The following is a 20,403-nucleotide window of genomic DNA, read 5'->3' as shown; positions in this document are numbered from 1 at the left end:
CAAAGCCAGTAGGCTCCTCAGCGGCAGAAATGGTAGGGTCCTTAGACTCTGCGGCCGTTAAGCCGTTAGCTGCAAGAGCTTCGGTGTCCTTCCTGCCAGTGAGAGGGTCCGACTGACACCTCTCGTCAATGGGACTCTGAGCCTCTTGGTAGGCTTCCTCCACCCTGCTCTCCAGACCATGCCCCTTGTCTATGTTGCGGCTTGCCGCTGTGTGAACCAGCATTCTTGAGTTCCCAGCTTTCTCCTTCCAGCCAGTTTGATACCCATGGGTCTCTCTCTCTCTGGTTTTCTTGACCCACCCACTTTTATAACGCAATGCTGAGGCTTCCTCAGCTTCTCAGTACAGAACATCCTATGTTGGAGTTGTGTTCTTAACTCCTTTTAGTTTTTTCATCTCTGTGATTGACAGAACAGTATTTTTTATCACTCCTATGCTCTTACTCTTCACAGTACCAGTCTGTTATTTTTCTTTTGGGGTTACATCACAATGACATATCTAAGGGTCTGATTGATAGAATGGTATTGGGTTTATAGGGATAATGAAAGAGTTCCTCATTGGAAAGGGAGTCCTTATCCCCAAGAGGGGAGTCTCCCCCTGTGATGTCGCGCTTACTGCCACCCCAAGGAGGAATGTTGCGTAGCAGACTTACCTATGTAGCCTCACAGGAAGGGGCTTCCCCCCGCCCCCCTTTGGGGAACGTGACTGAATCCCTTGATTCGTCACATCACGTAAACAGATTGCTGCCTAAGGGACCAAGGACTCTCAATGATAATTGTCGACGGCAGAACAATTTTTCAGGAAGCCTAGATTAGGAGGAGGAATGTGTGTGCTATCTGCCCAACTAGTCCTCACAGCGCATCTAGCATTACTAGTATATGATAACTATCTGGGCAGTTGTGCGGGCCTCTCTTGTAAACCGCAAATACAATACTTTGTGTCCATGTAACGTGGAGCAAACCTGTAAGGCTAATGGATTTAAACAGGAGATGCAATACCACGCCCCATTTTTCTAGGCTAAGTTTCATCAAAGAATTGCAGACTGATTGTTAGCCCGGTCTATTTTGGAAGGATTCCAGAATAAGTGGTTGACTCCCTGATTAATATCAATATCAGCTAGCCCAACATAAGTAGCAGCATGTGTGCCAACAACATTATCAGAGGTACATCTAAGTACTTATGGGTAGTGGTCACTTTCTTCCTTGCTTAAAACAGTCAATCCGGTGAGGGAGAAATGACCTGCTTGTATAAATCTATAATCTAGAGTCAATGTGCTCCATTCTGATACTGTAGTGTAACCGCTTGGAATGTCTGAAGTAATTCTCCCATTCAACATGTATTAGCCGAACATCTTCATAAACTAGTACCATCTGTGCTCTTTGGCATTATAGTTCAATTCTGTAAGTACAGGATTGGGAATCCCAATGGCTAACTGGGCGTCATCATGTAGATGGTAAGGAATTTGCGCATTAAAGTCTCCCATTATAATTATTGGGTGTGTTCCTAGTTTAAGGGTAACCTCCAATAGCGTTTTAAGCAAATGCATGATATCACGTGTACTCCTCAACCCAGGGGGATCATAGATTTTAAACAAGAGGACCCTAAAATACTTACGCAGCCACTCCCCTAGGATATATCCTACTAGTACTAGATCTGATTGAAGATTGGTCTTGCAAATATCCAGATAGTTAGGGACACTTGGCAAAGGCCCACCTTCAGGTCTGCCTCTAAGACCGTGTGTGGCTAATGTTTCAATGTTGTTTTGTCTGCCACAGATCAAAAGGTCTGTGGGCCAAGATTCCTGGGGTGCCACAACCACAAAATTGCCAATGTGTTCCACTAAACCGTCTTTTTCCAGATAGCGACGGTGATCTCTAGTGTTTCAGGAGAGGAGAATATTACTGGGGCTATGATCTTCTAATAGTTCTGGGTTGGAGGACCCCAGCTAACCAGGACCAATCGGCCTCCTCTTTATCTACTGGTCTTAAAGTGCTGTGCATGTTGGTGTACGTGTGCCTAGTCCGTGCTCCACTTATTTCCACGAATAGAAAACCGCCATAACCCAATACACTCTGTCTACCATTACGGGCAAAATTATTACGATTGTGAATTAAGGTGCCCCTTGTTGATAATGCCACACTTGTATCCCATCTTCAAGAAGTCATCCTCAAAGGAAAGAATAGTCAGTTTCACAAATTGCAAGTAGATGTACACTCTAGCACCACTATATTAACTTCTTCAAATTGGTCAACCATCCTTATATCGTCAGTGCTGACCATACGAAGAGGGTAACTATTGTGCAGAAGTTTAAGAATTGTACTGCGGTTGAGTATAAAAGATTCAGGATTACAGAATAGACTCTGAAACAGCAGGCTACCATCCACATCATTTTGGTCTGATTTATGTATGCCAGCATGTGCACTCCTATTCATGTGAACAGGCAAATGATTAGTGATGGTAAAATGGGGTCCAGCCATCATGTTAATACAATTGCTCAGGCTCGGCGATTGACCATCATGTGGGACAAACTTGGGACTAAATGATACGGTAGAAGTTCCAATCATGTAAACAGAGGGCCTAGCTGCATCTCACACTCTAGTTTTGATTGACTCCATGTGAAATAATACTTCTTTTATTCCGGCCTGTGTTCAGGAAATAACTAAGGCAAAATTAAACACCGGAACAGAATGTTGGTTTACAGCTCAGAGAGATGGGTTTATTCTGTTGCAGCGTGCCCAGGACATTCTATGTTTTTGTAGACTAAGGGCTTCTTTAAAGAAAACATGTTTGCAGTTATCTGTTAAGGGAACCTATGTTAAAAAGCCTACAATTGTAATACATATTGCTAACAGCCATCAAGATTAAGAGAGTTATCAAGTAACAGTTGATCTTTCTTTAGCTTAACTGACAGAACAGAGTCTCAATAAGCCCCGATGTTCTCCTTCCGCTTAGATAAAGCAGGTTGTTTACTGCCCTCCTGTGGGAGAGGTGAATCTATAGATATGACGTCAGCAATACACCCCTCGCTGCCTTTTTTGCAAATTTTTTTTTTGTCAAGGACTTCTTTGGAAGCTTAGAATATGGAGGTTTGATGCTATCGCAGTTCTTTCTTCCTGTTTTTCCTCATAAAGCACAACGGCCCATTATTATCGGATAGTGAATGAATGCAAGGAGAATCCATTGTGGAAATAGTTTTATAGTGCCACTCTTGGTATTCATAGATCTCTTAACAGGGACTTTTTCTTGGTCCTTTTCTTGCCATTGCAATGATCACTAGTCGATGAAGCTGGCTCATTAATAGGATTCATCGGGGAACCGTTGGGCATTGAAACATGAATATCCTCAATGTTTATTACAGGAGGAGGGAGTCTCGCCACAATGGGGCATGCCACCTCTAGAGTTTTCCGAGCAAGAATATGTTTAGCTACATTAGCTATGCTACTGGTATCACAAGTAATAAACTCTGGGATTATACATGCCACATTAGATGTAAAAGGCTTGATACCCAAATAGCCAGTAATCTGAATAAGAATATCTGAATGAGACTTAACTTCACAATAGATTAACACACATGTAATGATGTGAGTAGAAAGACCAGCGCTTGCAACATTAAGGTAGAAGAAAGTGAGTTGTTCAAAGAAGGGGGTACAGAGATTATCTTAAGGCACCAAAAGGGAGTGACACTCATTAACTATTATTGGCATGGCACCTAGAGACTAAGTACTTATGAGGTGGGTGGCTGCATTCATCTCCTTAACCTTATTTTAACCAGGGGCAGTACCGATTGGTCTTCTAGAAGTTCAGCTGACAACTCCCTGATAGTTGATTAAAGTAAAGGGGAAGGAGGAGTACTGAGAATACGGATATCCAACCCCACCCCAATTTCATGGGGGCATCTGTATAGCTGGATTTTTGTTTGGTATAATTGTTACAATGGTGAAATCCTTATCTGAGTCTGTATGTTTATGTTTGACTCAGTGTTCGCTGGGGCCTCCATGACAGAGTCTCCGCAATCTGATCCAGCTCATCAGAAGTTTGAACTCCAATGCAGTTAAGAATGGATTCTGTCATTTTGATCCCAAGCAGGCTAGGGACGAATACACTTGCTGTAAGAGAAGTTGTAGGGGCTTCTAAACATTATTTTTGAAAGAAAACGTGTGTAATTTTAGTATTAGCCAGAAAGGCAGGAGTTTGCACGCTTGGAAAGTTGTCTGTGCGTTTGTTTTTTCCCCGCAAGATTCCTTAAGTCATGCCTGCAAGTTAACCAAGGTTAAAGGTTCTGCTAAAACAAAAGTACTTACTGCCTCAATGTAAGGAGATTCAACACGCAAGTCGTCCAAGATCTTCAACACTGGCAAATATTAACATCCATATTCCCAGTAGTCCATTCTCCATGTTGTCATGTTTGCCAGTGGCACGCTTTGCAGCACATCAGTCGTGCAGCTCATGCGTGGCTTCAGCGTGTGCGTGTTAAATACTTTGATGTGGCAGGTTCAAAGGGCAAGAGCCCAACAGTCGTCTCTGCAGCACTTTGGTAGAAAATAGTCCCTGCACAGTAAGCAGAATTTGCAGAGCTTCACTGTGTAGCACTGTGTAGCTATCAACAAACAGTATTCAAGTCCAACAGAAAGTTCCTTCAGGTAAAAGGGTGGCGTTCCCAAAATGTCCTCTGGCAAAAAGGTGCCAGGGGAATGACTCCCTTCTTCCCCTAGTTCCAGCACTTTGTACAGTCAACTTTCTGGACCAGGAGAATGGCTCCCTTCTACGGGTACTGGTCTGCACTTTCAATATAGTTCACAACAAGGCAGGGGGGATTTACTCCCTCCCCTTGGTATCTCTTAAATGTACGTGAAAAGATTTCCCTAGTGTGTGAGAATTCTTTTTCAACATGGGTTTCATCTTGCCACTCTTACACTATATAAACTAAGTCCCAAGTCCTTTTCTGGATTCCAGTGGACTGAATCCAGCCACTGTGACGAGAAAGATTTCCTTGGATTCCCGTTTCAGTGATGTTAGGGACCCAGACCCTTCTCTGATCGTCAGTGGGATTATCTCTGCTACTGCTGTGAGGATGGTTTCCTCTGATGCTGGTCTTACTTATATCGAGGTTACAAACCCTTCTCTGGTGGTCATTGGGCTGATCTCTGCCACTGATACGAGGAAAAACTCCTCCAATGCACTCTTCCCCTTGTTTTGGGTCCCTACTGGTCCTCCTATGCTTACAGTTACCATCTGGGACTTGCGCTTGCATGGCACTGGTCTCTCCAGGGTCTCCTACCCACAGCCGTCTGCTTCGTTACTGCTTCTGCAGCGACTCCACGTGTTGTGGCTCCTTGCAGTCTCTGCGCTGTTAAAGGACAGCATGGTCCACCTCTTCCTGGAGGCAGTGCCACTGCCTCACCTGCTTTCCGCTGGGCTCAGTCCTGCCGACACAGGACCTGCAACTGACTCCCTCAGCCACTCGCCGTCATCCTCTGCAGAGACCTCTCTTTGGAGTGCAGACTTTGAATCTCCGACGAGGAAGGAAGACACATGGTACTCCTCCTGTATCCTCTTTATAGGGCTTACTCCTCCCCAGCGCAATGTTAACACCTGTTGTCAATGGCTCTTTGGCATTCCTCATGCCTCCTGTGAGCCACATCATCTCAGGGCTAAGCAGTCAGTAATCCTCATGTTTTCTGTGCTCCTATTCATCCTAGTTTTTTCTGTCTTGCAGTAACCCAGGTACTAAAGAAATACATGTGTTTACTCTTAATACAGTTGTTAAAAATGGTGCGAAGGGGGGCTAAGGAATGTGGTGGTGTGATGTTGCTCAGCGGGTTGTACCCAAGGTGATCACCCTTATCTCCAGAGTGTGGGGGCGGGGGGGGGGGGGGAAGAGGGAGTTCCTCCCCATGAGGTCATCCCGCAGTAAACCACCCCTAGGGGGTATATTCCCTAGCCTCATGGGAAAGGGCTCCCCCCCTAGGGAGAAGGGACAATATCTGGTGAAGTAGTAAAAAGGCTACAGCATGACAGAGCCAAAAACAAAATGTATAGCTACCACCAGCCTACTTCCCAACACACTTCTGGGGTCTGGAATCACTGCCATGGTAGCCATTTGGGCTACTAATGGCAGCAAGCACACGAAAAAGGAGTTGTAACTGTAGGGAGACTTCAATAGAAGCCCCAGTGAAAGTAAACGTTATCAAAAAGGAATCCCAAATATTTAATTGTAACCTACAGTTCTCCCTCAAAGCCAACTGTATCCTATACAAAGCATCTGCAATGAAAACAACCTATTTGACAAAGTCACAATCTCTGGCGGTCACAACATCAAAGAGTAGCCAAAATGCACACAAAAAAGGGCCAGGAAGAACAAGTTACTTATCTTACCTGGTACCATTCTTTCGATGGGATGTTCCTCTGACGTATTCCACATCTACGACAGTAATGACCACAGCTGTGCTGCTTCGGAATTATTTTCGGTGTAGGCGTCCTGCGTCGATGACGTTGATACGCTGTCCCTCGAGGGCTTCCGTCGAGGGTCGACGTCACCGGATGTTTTATATAGGATGCACGGCACTCGTAGCCTCAGTTGTAGTTTTTTCCCATAACGTGTGGCACCAATCTCCTGCCAGTATGACTGCAGAAAGCCTTGCGGAAACGTAAGCTGCAATCGCATAAGAAATTCTGTTGAGGGGCAGGCTGGGAGGGTTCGATGTGGAATACGTCGGAGGAACATCCCATTGAAAGAATATTACCAGGTAAGATAAGTAACTTGTTCTTCGAAGGGATTGTGTCCTCCGACGTATTTCACATCTATGACAGACTCCCAAAGCAGTACCAATATATGGAGGTGGGAAAAGAATTTACAAATTTAGAATGCCCAATCAAATTGCTGAATATAGGACTGCCTTACCAAAGGCCAAATCCGGCCCATGGATGGAGTCCAGGGAATAGTGTCTCACAAAGGTATGGACAGAAGCCCATGTGGCTGCTTCGCAAATACTGCGAATCGGAACGCCCCTCTGAAGGGCCGTGGAAGCAGCCACACCCCTAGTAGTGTGAGCCCGTAAGCCTACTAGAGGGTCCTTACCCGCCAAACGATAACACTCAAAGATCGTCAAAATTATCCATCTGGACAAGGTCTGCTTGGAAACAGCCTGACCTAAACGCCTTCCAGCTTATCCAACAAAGAGCTGATCATCCACTCTGACCCGGGACATCCGTGAGAGATAGAAACTCAAAGCTCTCCTAGGATTCAACCTATGGAGCCTCTCCTCTTCCTTACCAGGATGCGGAGGAGGATAAAACGCCGGAAGAATCACATTCTGGCTTAAATGAAATTCCGACAAAACCTTTGGAAGAAAAGGACACACCCTAAGGATAACCCTGTCCTTATGGAACACTGTGAAAGGTGGCTTGGCGGAAATGGTCTTTAGGAAAATCCATCTTAAACAATTTTTCTCTACCAATTTATACACTGGGGAACTTAATGAAACAGGACTACATCGTCCATCCAACTTTAATCCCCCCACGACCAGCTACACTCCTGAATCTATAGTATTTGAAAGGAGAGTAATGAGTGATTTAAAGAAATTAGAGAATAAGAACAGTTCTCCTAAATTTCAAAACATCAACAAAAGGGAAAGAGAGGCCATCCAAAACTTGAAATCCAACAAAGACATTGTGATTAGAAAAGCTGACAAGGGGGAGCAATTGTTATCCTTAACAAACAAGATTACATCAATGAATGTGAACGCCAGTTAAGCGACAACTATTTTATGAATCTCTAGTAATGGATCCTACCAATAGATTACAATCACTTATTAACAACAAAGTGATAAAAGCAGCAGAAAGAGGATGGATATCGAAGCAGGAAGCTGATTATCTGATGCCCTCCTGCCCGAGTGTCCCTGATTTCTATACACTGCCTAAAATCCACAAAACTCTACAAAACGCCCCTGGCAGACCAATAGTGTCCGGTTGTGGCTCCCTTTTAGAACCTCTCTCTAAATTTGCAGACTACTTCCTGAGCCCTTATGTAAAAGAAATGACATCCTACATCCAAGACACGACAGAAGTCATTAGAATAGTAGAAGGGATGAAGGTTGACAATGAAGATCTATTGGTTACATTAGACGTGATATCACTGTATACAAAGATCCCTCAGGCAGCTACACTGAGTATGATAGAAGAAAAATTGCTAACAGCTAGAACGACAGGAAAGACACCCAATTCCTTTATACTTTGGTGCACTGAGATGGCGCTGTGCGAAAACTACTTTTTCTTTAATGGTCGATTCTACAAACAAATCCATGGGACTGCCATTGGGTCTGCTGTAGCACCGACTCTGGCCAATTTGTATGTTGAAACAATAGAGACACACGTGATCTTGACTGATGGTAACCCTTACAGAAAATACATCAAACTTTGGAAAAGGTTTATTGATGACATCCTGATGATATGGATTGGTGATCTGTTAAATTTTGAAACCTTTAAAGTGTGGCTGAATACACAAAATTCTTTTTTGAAATTTACCAGTTCTGCAAGCTATGATGCCATTAATTTTTTGGATTTAACTATTTTTATTAACAAAGAACAACAAATACTTTAGGTTAAACCATTTCACAAGAGCACTGATAAAAATTCGATGCTATTATACTCGAGCTTTCATCCTCAACATACGAGGCAAAATTTGCTGTTTGGCCAGTTTCTACGTACAAAGAGAAACAGCAGTGAGAAAAAGGATTTTGTGGAAGAAGCTGTAAACTTGAAACAGAATCTGCTAAAGAGAGGTTATCCTAAAAAAAGTGGTAAAAAATGCATACAAAAGAGCCTCCAACAACAACAGAGATGCAATCCTAGAATATAGAGAAAAAAGAACTAATGATGATAAGATTGTATTTGTGAGCACATATAATCCATTGTCAAATGAAATATCTAAGGTTGTGAGACGAAATTGGCACATACTGGAAAAAGGGGAATGCCCCTTATCGACACCAAAATGTGCGTTCCGCAGAAGTAAGAACTTAAAAGAACTAACAACTAAAAATGATGTAACAACAAACCGGTACACACAACTGACACTAACAGAAAGTTGGGGCCTCCCCAGAACTAAAGGCCATAGTCCATGTGGACACTGCCAGTGCTGTGCACAAACGTGCAGGACAAAAGACATTGACCTGGGCCTGCACAAAAGATGGGAACAAAGAGCCTTTACCAATTGCAACTCTATGATGGTAGTGTATGCCATTTGGTGCCCCTGTGATAGACTTTATATCGGAAAAACAGAAAGAAAGATAAAAGTCAGAATAGGAGAACACAAAAGCTGTATTAGAAACAATACAGCGAATGCACCTCTAGTGGGACACTTTACCAGCCTAGGCCATAAACCGAAAGAACTCAAATGGACTGTAATTATGAAGATTGAATCAACCCAAGACTCTAACTCAGACAAACGCACCTTAAGCATACAAGAACAAAAAATGATCTTTTTGACAAAAAGCTATCCTGAAGGTCTAAATGAAAATATCGATTGGAGTGTCTTCATTAATTAATTCATATCCACCACACTCCCCTACGACACTTTCTAAATTTTGGTTAGCTCCCTGATATCTAACTACTACAGTATTAACTGTTACACTGCGATTTCAGGCACACCGCGCCATCACTGAAATTTAATGCTCTTTCTTCCCTACAGCTTATGCGCGTAGGATGCGAAGGACTAGTGTTTCTACCCTGGCGCATGTGCACAACCTTGCCTTTCTCCTTTCCCATCACGGGCCCACATTCGATATGATTTTACTATCTTTTCGACCACCTATCCTCCGTAGAAACGAGCAAAAACGAGGGGAGCAGTGGTATCTGTACAGTTTTGCACATGCGCACTGGAATATCCTCCATATGCGCATGAGCGTAGGAACTAGCGTCCTCAGTCACGCGCATGCGGACATAGAACCAGAGTTAACTCACCCCTCATAAAGCGTCTGACAGCTCAGTCCTTCCGAGCATTCGCGGTGAGAGGAGCACCAGCAGTACCAACGCTCGAACACTTGCTGTGATCATCTATTAACAGGTATACGTTTTGCTTCTCCCCTCACTACTTTACACGCCTGTGATTGTACTTTGATTCTTCGTGATCCACATGCAATGGTTAATCTCATGGCAACTTGATTGCCCTTACATCCACATTACTATCTCATTGGGGATGTATATTTCCAACACTTACCATATATTCGCATGTAGCCAAATAGTCTTGCGTTTAGCCCTTTTTTCTAGCTCTGTTCATCACGATTTATCACTCGTGAACAGAAGCACGAATGTAATTAAATCGTTTACCACCCCACCTTTTGATTACTGAATCTAGTATTTATCTATTTTTCAGTTTGATCTACAATCCTGCTCACTTGATGTCACGCATGAAACATCTCTACTACTGCTACCACAACAAATTATGTATTTAAACTAGAGACACAAGTCAAGTAAGTCTTGCCATTTTTTCTTAAAGCCAGTACCACCTGCATCAACTCGTTAATATTTGAAAATAAGGCCATTGGCCGAGATTGTTGTAATTCCTTTGCCCTATCACTACACCATAGGGGACTGAGTGTCCTGTCATTTTGTTGTATGTCTACAGGGTTCCAATTTGAACTGCGACTTAGTAGCAAAGTGCAGTATCCTGAAGATGCTTAACCGACACTGAGAAACGGTAAGCTCCAACATACACCTGAGCCAATTAATGAATGGTGTATTTGAGTTAAAGCAACCACACTAATTAGCCTGTGGTTTGTTGTTTTTATTATTAGGTTCACACTGGATCCACTTCTCGGTACTCAAAACCAACAAAGTGGTTTTGGCACGTCTATTATGCACCCAAAAGGGATAAACCATCCGCAAACTCACACTGTTATGTCAACATCAAGTCTTCAAGTGTCCATCTAATACCATCACCAATTGGGTCAAGGGCGTTTGTAGGCCTTGGCTCAACTAACCCCCTGAAGAAGTCCCTACAACTAGTTTGAATCTTGGAAGGAACAAAACATGTTGGGTCTATACAGATACAACTGAGTAGTAACTAAATGAGTATCAATTAACCTTGATGCACTCTAAATATATGGTTACTGAGGCATCACAATTAGAGACATTGTTCAACAAGGGTTTCTATATGTATATATTGTGAGGTTTAATGTTCAGCGAAGAATGAATGTTACAAGTATTCAAGAACTGTTTACATGTTGACCTGTACATTTGAGGTTAGTAGAGTACCTCATAATAGAGATACAGTTTTCTCCTTGATGATGAATACCAAGCACTGTCTATGAAGCACTTGTCACTTTAGCTAGTTTTCTATGTTCGTCCCCACAGATGTGAGTATCCCACCAATATCCAGCGAATTATGTGTCTATAACCTAACTAGCGAGGTTGCCTCTCTTTTGTTGAAAGTTCATTTAAGTCAGGTTAAAACCACCCCGCTTTTTCTGCTTATACCTGATTTCCCTCCCGGAAAGTGCCTGCAACACACTCTGTGTGTGGAAGTAACCACAACTAAAAATACAGTCTTAAAGGACAACAGTCTCAGCGGGCAAGAAAGTAAGGGCTCAAACAGAGCTCCCATTGGGAACTTTAAAACCAAATTCAAATCCCATCCCGGCACCTGGAAAGGCAACGGTGGAAACACATTAGTTAGCCCTTTTAGAAACTGAGAAATCAAAGGATCTTAAAATAAGAACATTCCTCAGACGAGCGCTTAAATATGGACAGCGCCGCCAGGTACCCCTTAATGGTACCTACTTGCAAGGCCCTTGTGGGCTAAAGAAAGCAAAAACGACAAAACCAAAGGAATGGAACATTGGAAAGGATCCACATTCTGTACCCTGCACCAGTCGCAGAACTTCCTCTAACGGCAACAGTACAGGGATTTCTTTGCTGGCCTTCTGGCCGAAAGTAACGCCTCCATCACATCTTCGGGGAGGTCCCAATCCTTATACCTCAGCCTTTCAGATACCAAGCATGAAGGCTGAGAGACTTGACCTCTGGATGAAGAACTCGACCCCCCTCCCGTGAGAGCAGATCGTCTTGGTAGGGAAGACGGCGTGGAGGGCAGATCGACATGTTTAGAAGGTCCGGGTACCACGCTCTCCTGGCCCATGCCGGAGCAATGAGGATAATTTGGGAACCGAACCTCCGTAACCTCCTGAACACTTGCGGAATGACGGGGACTGGAGGAAACGCGTACAGCCGTGGGAAGGACCACTCCAGTACAAACGCGTCCCCTAAGGCTCCTCTTGGAAGAAATTCCTGCAAGCAGAATCTTTCACACTTCCGGTTGACACTGTTGGCAAAGAGATCCACTTGTGAGGTTCCCGAAAGGGCGAAGATCTCCAAAATAACTTCCTGAGCACGGCCCCACTAGTGAGAGACTGTGCTCTGCCTGCTCAGAGCATCCGCCGCCCCGTTTTCGTCTCCAGCCAGACGAACTGCCGAGATCGAAATCTCCAGCTTGATGGCCCAGAACCAGAGCTGCATCGCCTTCCTGCACAACGGGAGTGACCCTGCCCCCCCTTTTTGTTGAGGTAGTGCATGGGCACTGTATTGTCCGTCATAATCAGGACATTCTTCCCCCACACAGACGGCAGAAAAGCCTTCAGGGCTAGCCCGACAGCCCGCAGCTCTAACAGATTGATGTGGAGTCTGGACTCTGACAGACACCATCGGCTGCTGGCTGTCATCCCAAGAGGATGCGCCCGGCACGATCGTCATCTCGGGCCACGGTTGCCAAAACGGAGCACCCTTAATCAAATTTCCTTCGACGGCCCACCACAGAAGATCCTGTGCGACCGAGGACGGAATCTGAACGTGATCCGACATCCTGCCGGAGAACCGCGACCACTGCATCTTGAGGGCCCACTGCAGAGATCTCATCCGCAGCCTGGCCTCTGGCACCAGGAAAATGCAGGATGCCATGAGGCCGAGCAACCTCAAGATCTCCAACGCCGGGAGACTCTGGGCACGTTGAAACTTGTCCACCATCTGCAGAATGTGATGAGCCCTCACCTGGGGAGGCGAACACTGCCCCAGGGATGTGTCGAGCACTGCTGCGATGTACTGGAGCCGCTGGGTAGGTGTCAAATGGGATTTCTTTAAATTGAGGGAGAAGCCCAGCTTGTGAAGGGAGTAGCAGGTGACGGACAGATGATCCAGGGCTTGCTCGGGAGAAGGTGCCCTGATCAACCAAGCGTCCAGGTAGGGGTGGATGTGAATCCCCCACTTCCTGGGATAGGCTGCCACCATCACCATCAGCTTGGTGAAGACCCTTGGGGCGGAAGTCAATCCGAACGGCAGGACCCTAAACTGAAAATGCGAGTCGCCAACCGCGAACCTCGGGTACTTCCTGTGCTTTGGATGAATCGGAACATGAAAGTAAGCATCCAACCAATCTTGCAGTTGAAGGGCCTGGAGGACTTGAGAAAAGTTACCATCTTGAACTTGTCCTTCCTGAGGAGCTTGTTCAGCCCCTGCAAGTCCATGATGGGTCTCAATCCCCCGTCTTTTTTCGGAATAAAAAAACAAGGGGAATACCTTCCCTTGTTCCTCTCCGCTACAGGCACTAGTTCTATGGCGCCTTTCTCCAGCAGGGATAGGATTTCCTGCGCAAGGAGCGGATCCAGACGCTTCAAAGAGAGCTTCCCCGGTGGATTGTCGTGAGGCCACTGCCGAAAGGGGAGACAGTAGTCGTGAGTTATGATCTCCAGAACCCACACACCTTAAGTAATGGCACGCCATTCTCCAAGATGCTGCGCCAGTCTGCCCCCAACCAGCGAACCATGGGACATAGCATCATGTCTGAGCAGATGCGGCTGCGGCAGTGCCTGAGGGCAAAGAGGCAACTGCCCGAGCGGCTATGGCACCTTGAGTACCTTGCTTTCCACCTCTGGTACTCCTACGGCGGCCCCTTTGACTGGCAGCTCTTCTCGATCTACCAAAGGAAGAGTAGTATCGAAAGGAACCTCCACTCCATTGCTGTCCCCTAGGAAAAGGCAGAGGTTGACTTACTGCAGCGCTCAAAGACTTTGCTGCAGCTTTGGAGGTCTGCAAACTCTCAAGGCTCTCGTCAGCCTTGCTGCCAAAAAGATGGACAGCATCAAAGGGCATGTTGAGAAGCCGGGATTGCATATCAGGAGCAAACCCCGACTTCCGCAACCACGCAAACCTGCGTATCACGGTGCTCGCAGCCATGGACCGGCTGACACAGTCTGCCATGTCCAGACCCGACTGAACGGATTCACACATGGCATCCTTGCCATCTTGCACGAGGGCTAGAAAACCATCCCATTCTTCCCCTTCGGGAATATGCTCAGCCGCCAAAGATGCACAATTCCACAGAGTGTGAGTGAATCTTGCCAAGGCACGGACAGAGTTGGCTGTCTTTAAAGCCATACCCCCAGAAGAAAATACCTTTTTCGCCCAACCATCAAAGCGCTTGTCGTCCCTATCAGGAGGGATGGTAGGGTACGCAGCCTGCTTCGCTGGGGCCGTAGCCACCTGCACCACCAAACTCTCCAGAGTGGCAGTAGCAGGGGTCCTCACTGGCTGGACAGTATTTTTTTTGGAAGCAACTTATTCACTGCCGGGAGACTCTCCGGAGCAGTCCAAGCCGCCGGAAAGCCATATGAAATGGCAACACCGGATTAGGGGGTGGACCTTGGTCCAGGATATCCGTCAGATAATCCTGAAGAAAATCAACAGATGGAGCAGACCACCCCAAGTACTCAGTCACCCTCGACATGAGACACCTATACGAGGATTCGGCATGCTTGCCAGGCTCAGGCCTGCCAAACTCAACCTCCGGAGAGGTGTCAAGACCACTGGCGTCATGTAAGGACTGACAGAAGGCTTCCATTTGACTGTGACCAGACAACAAGTCATCAGGAACCTCAGGAGGCACCAACACCTCCTCATCAGACCCTTCTTCCACCTCCTCCGTAATGTAATACAAAGGTTGGAATAAATCCAGCCTGGGAGGAGGAACAGAGAAGGGCTCAAAAACAGGCCTCACTGACTTACTGAGAGCCTTCCTCAGAGTTTCCACCGCCCTCCGGGGCACCTCTGGCAAATTCTCCTCAAAAGGCGTTGAGGGCGCCGATGGAATTGGCGTCGACGTCGACCGAGGCGCTGATTACTTCGACAACGGCTTCGAGGCCCGAGCCCCGAGAGTGTCCTTCGATTGCCTCAGCACTGATGGCGTCGGTGACTTCTTCGGAGCCGGAGTCTCGAGAGAGTCTCTCGATGGACACGGCGCCGATGGCGTGGATGCCTTCTTAGAAGGCCTCACATATTCTGACGGTCTCGAGGGCGTCAAGGACCAGGACCTGGCACGGCTATGGCGATCAACCTTTTCCGATCGGGACCTCGAAGCACCCGATGATCACCGAGCCTGAAGGCGTGCGAGTGGTGGCTCTAGGTCGTTCCTTTCCGGCTTCTCTCAAAGGCGCGGACGGAACGGTGCCCTGCGATTCGAAAATCGCCATCATCTGCTGGTGGACTGCGTCCCATTCGGCTGGCGATGAATACTTGGTGGGACAAGCCACCCACCGTCTGGCCGAGTCCTCCGACAAGGACGGGGAAGGCGACCGGTGATGGCGTTTCCGAGAATGCCTAGAAGAGGCAGAGGAATGGCGGGAACCACTCCGAGACCGATACCCCCTGGATTTACCCTGACGCAGAGAGTCGCCCCTCGAGTCGTTGGTCGAAAGCCCAGCAGATTTCGACTTACGGGTTTTAGAAACCCTAACTAGCGATAATTTCTTCTTCTACTCCCGCAAGGCCTTCGATGTCAGGGACTGGCAGTCATCGAAGTCGTCGGTGGCGTGGCTTTCGCCGAGGCACCTGAGGCAGACGTCATGGGCTTCCGTGATGGACATTTTGGAACTGCAGTCCCGACACTTTTTAAAGCCCGACTTCGGGGTAGAAGAAGACAAAGACATTTTCGCAAAGTAGAAGAACCGAGCGCGCCCAGATTCCGAAGTGAACGCGTTTGCGGAAAAAAGGGAACTGAGGCTACGGGCGCCGTGCGTCCTATATATAACATCCGGTGACGTCGAACCTCGATGGAGGTCATCGACGCAGGACACCTACACCGAAAATGTTTCTGAAGCAGCACAGCTGTGGTCATTACTGTCATAGATGAGGAATACATCGGCGGACGCAATCCCTTCGAAACAAGCATTCTCACCATCTCCACCTCAACAAGACTGTGGAATCTAGCCCCAATCACTGATGCAATTCAAAACACATCAGGACCCTCCTAATCAAAGAGAACCTTCTTCATACCTTTAAGGTACAGCAACATGAACCCTCACAGCATCCCTACAGACAAACACAGCAAACAGTCTAGCCCCATTCCAACACACCTCTCAATCAGCACTTTATAGTTTCATGTTCCACACTGTGTTAACTATTGCCTGGTACTCCATATGGTGTGCCAGTAATAAATGCTACATAGTAAGGTCTATTCTCCCCCTGTATCCACCAAATGTATGCAGGTAACGCCAACTGATGTACAATTGTGCATTACTTCTTGAAGCTAGATTCACAGGCAAACCCATAATAAAACAAACAAAAAATATTCATGCCTGTCTTCAAAAAGGGCCGTCATCGAAACTAAAGGAAGAGATGTTTCAAAGCCACTAGTATAAGGTGATTGCGGCTTAAGCCAGAGTCAGATTAAGAAAAATAAGAAAGGGTAAGCATGCAGAAATACATGCAAGAAAAGGGGTACCAGCCCCACTGGCACATAGAAATAAACTGGTATGTGAAATTGAAGGATGGAGTCAGCAGGGACTTTACTTATAAAATAGTTTATGCTTTGCAAAACGCTCCAGTATCGTCTCTGTTGGGACATATATTGCAAAAGTATAGAGTGACAAGACACATGAATAACTCAAATTCAAACATTAGAAATGGTTGGCTCCCAGAGTGACATTTGAGTAGTGAAGCCTCACTCCACTCTTACCTTTGCGTGCTACAGAACATACCATGCTCAGGACGACCTGAACAGGGTCTTGCTGCTTTTTGGACAGATGCAGAGGGTAGTTGTCCAGAAAAGTAGCAGTCCCTTATATGGTTCACCTATAGACCTCTCATCACTGGTTTAGCATCACAAAGCATTAAATACAATGAAAAACAGCTGCAAAACTGTAGCAAAAAGCAAAATAACGAGAACTGAAACAAAGGACTTAAATAATAACATTTAATAGTACAAGAAAACAAAAAGAAAATCAAGACGCTGTACACAGACTGGGATTGGAACTTCCTGATACAGGTTTTACCCCAAATGACAAAGCCCAGCTGATACAGCCTCAAGAAATGATGGCTTTCACCAGCAGTGACTTTGTTTTTGGCCCAGATCGCCACACAGGAGGCTCGCGCACGTGCTGACACAGGCGACACCTTCTGGAATGATTAACTACAATCTTTATCCATATAGTGAACTAGAACATTCGCCGGACACGGACCACCATGTATAACAGTCTATGAGGCTGGCAACTGCATCCTAGGGAACAGGGGGGGAGGGGACATTAAGTGTACCAGCAGGAAACCTGATTCTTCCTTGCAGATGTTCTCTGGACAAACCACTCACCTACAACACCACAATCTGCTGGAGAAGACCATCTGCAAAATGACATCCGACGTGTCAGGAATCAAAGATGGCACTACCTTCAGATGTGGGTGATGAATGGTCACACGGCAATAAGCAATTCAGCATTTTCTCAAACACTGCAGCCACCACATGTGCGCTGCTCTATCACTGGGTCCTGGAAGCACTGGAAGGCCAGCGCAGCAGAGATCTGCATCAGAGAGGATTAAATCTCACCTGCTATAAAGGCACTTGAGCCTCGACAATGCAAGATCACACTGATGTTTGACTCTAGGCAGGACCTGTCCAGATCTCTGTAGCATCCTGAAAGGTGGGGTCATGGCAGCAAATAACTTTAGTAAGAGAGGGAAAGAGGGAAGAAAACTATCCTCAGCCAAAACCCAGGCCATGCATCAAAGCCGACTTTAAATAAAATCTGTATAAAATCTTCAGTAGTACAAATTGTTAGTAACCCTTTACATTACAAAACTAACACAGATTTTTTTTTAACTTAAATAAAATATACAAGTTCTGTACCCTGCCCAAAACCATGCATCTCAACAGGATTTTCACTGGCAGTTAATAACTTGTAACCTATAGAGTTTATCTTTTAAATATAAAATATACTCTTGAATTTTCATCCGTACCAATCACAAATCAAAAAGGGCTTTTATAAGAAGCTAAAAGCACAGCATTTTTGGGAGAGGATTGCAAGGGAAGAGGTGGAGTGATCAACACATCATAAAAAATAAGACATGGGAGAGGACCGACTAGTGGGACTAGACAAAAATAGTCTGAAAGAGTTGAGCAAGGTTAGCCCCTCAGAGTTTCACGGGAATGGGTCACTGGGAGGGGAAAAAAATGGCTATAATGGAGCAAAGGTCTGTAGTGGACTAGATGGAAGAAAGGAGGACGTCTGTGCAGTAGGGGCCAGTACAGACAATCAGGCTATCAGAGGTTAGTCAATTCCTTAGAGATCAGTATTGCAAGACAGCATAATTCAGGAGCCTGAAAAAGCCACAAAAGAAAAGTGATCCTCGCCCACAATGCAGGTGACTGGAACTCTTTCAAACCACTTTTTTTAACAGATTACCCCAGAAATCCTAATCTCCACCCAAATTCAGAGGAGCTTTTTTGTAAAAAAAATATATATGTTCAGCCAGTCGAATGGGAGGATTTCAATCCAGGGAAAAAATGGGCCAGTCAGGACTCTATCATATTTATGTCTCTATTTCCAGAATTCAACAGCTGTGCTGCCAAGGGGAGCTCTCGCGCACGATGGACATTCACCTCTCACTGTTCAGTGTCTGGGCTTCCACTTCTGACCTGGAGAACCACCATGTCACCAACCGGCCTTCTCTTTTCCTGTATCCACCTGGCATCCAGTGCTCCAGCAGTGGATTCTAGCACAGCACCTACAAGAGTTGGCAGTTGCAGGGAGATGCAAGTCCACCAGACCGTGCACAAGGCTTCATGCGGGGAGAGGCAAAAACCAGTCTTAGTCTTCTCTAACCAACAAAAAGTAAATACACTGCGAGTCTATGTTTTTCCTGAAGTGTAAATGTAGAAAGAGGATGGTGGTTTGTGGTGGTTTTCGCGCACTTGCCACATTGATTAATTAGGCAGATGAGTCCGTGCTTGCTGGGATGAGATTCCATTGCAAAAGCTTCACTGCAACATCACAACTGCTTGTCCCCTTCTTTCTTCAGCCGACTGAAAAGTAGGTAAGAAGGGGTTAGAGATGCAATCAAACCAGGCAAATTCAGATTCTGCAATTAACTGGCTAACCCAACAGGCTTGCACCAGACACAGTCAATAACTGAAGTTCCACCCACCAACACCCACCCACTAACAGAATCAAATGGAGAGGAACAATCAAAAGCTGATTTTGAAAGGCTGTGCATGAGTCATTAGTAATTTTCAGGAGTAAAATTAACTAGTTACTTACCTACGCCTATATTGTTCCTACTCGGTTTAAATTATTGCTTAATAGGTGCCCCACAGCCCTGTCCAGTTAACCCAAATGTAGTTATGGGGCACTCGACATACTCAAGGACTTTAAGGTGACCTCTGGGTGTAGCCCTGGATTTTCAGAGAAAACAAATATATCAAGAGCAAGACTCTTTTCCTGAAAAAAAATAATATATTTGGGACTAAGGAATACTGACAGGGTCCCTTCTACCCACACTGTATTATAGTGTTGTTGGTAAGCAGTGGGGAGTGTTGGAGGACAAGAGGGCGCAAGGAAACTCCCCAAACCTTTTAATGGAAAGAGGGGCATTAAACAAAACGTGCACTGCTCAAAAATCAGAAATGCAGGGTAGAAAAATCGAATTTGTTGCATCCTCATAGAACCGACCTCTGGGGGCAGGGCTTGGATTCAACCTCCCCATTCTTTTACATGGAAAAAAAACAGAATGCTGCAAATGGGTTATTGATTTAAGGTAAAGGCGTTTCTTTGCTACAGCATTCTGTTGAGGGGTCTACAACTACTGAGCTTAATGGGGGCTAGCACACCTGACAAGAAAAGGAAGCCAAACTGCTTGCTGGTAATAATGTGGACAGACACAAGGCTTCACTCTCAAGTAGGGCTAGAAGGCTGGCAGAAAGATACAATTAATCCTCACACTTCTCTCTACAAAATACACTAACGCTGATTCATATTAAACAATATCTATACTTTTATTATGTTACGCATAGATCTCGATCGGTTCAAATAAATACTGAGCACACAATACACAGTATTAAACAAATACAAAGTATATTATAATAACAGTGAATGTAT

The 20,403-nt window shown here is 45.6% G+C and overlaps 1 protein-coding gene across 14 annotated transcripts in view; it reads right to left on the bottom strand.

Moving 5' to 3' along the window:
• Window positions 1-17,217: 17,217 nt before the first annotated feature.
• The window catches only part of RERE (arginine-glutamic acid dipeptide repeats), a 2,107,422-nt gene continuing 2,104,236 nt past the window's right edge, over window positions 17,218-20,403 (bottom strand). For all 14 annotated transcript variants that reach the window (XM_069610039.1, XM_069610046.1, XM_069610044.1 and 11 more), the window contains one exon: window positions 17,218-19,331. In XM_069610039.1, the coding sequence (XP_069466140.1) occupies window positions 19,298-19,331 (34 nt within the window). In that variant the 3' untranslated portion in view covers window positions 17,218-19,297. The remainder of the gene's footprint in view (window positions 19,332-20,403) is intronic.

The sequence above is a fragment of the Ambystoma mexicanum genome, chromosome 8, assembly GCF_040938575.1.
Source record: "Ambystoma mexicanum isolate Mex_15411 chromosome 8, UKY_AmexF1_1, whole genome shotgun sequence".
In the NCBI taxonomy this organism is placed as follows: domain Eukaryota; kingdom Metazoa; phylum Chordata; class Amphibia; order Caudata; family Ambystomatidae; genus Ambystoma; species Ambystoma mexicanum.
The sequence above is the reverse complement of the archived record's forward strand: the minus strand, read 5'-3'. Positions and strand labels throughout refer to the sequence as shown.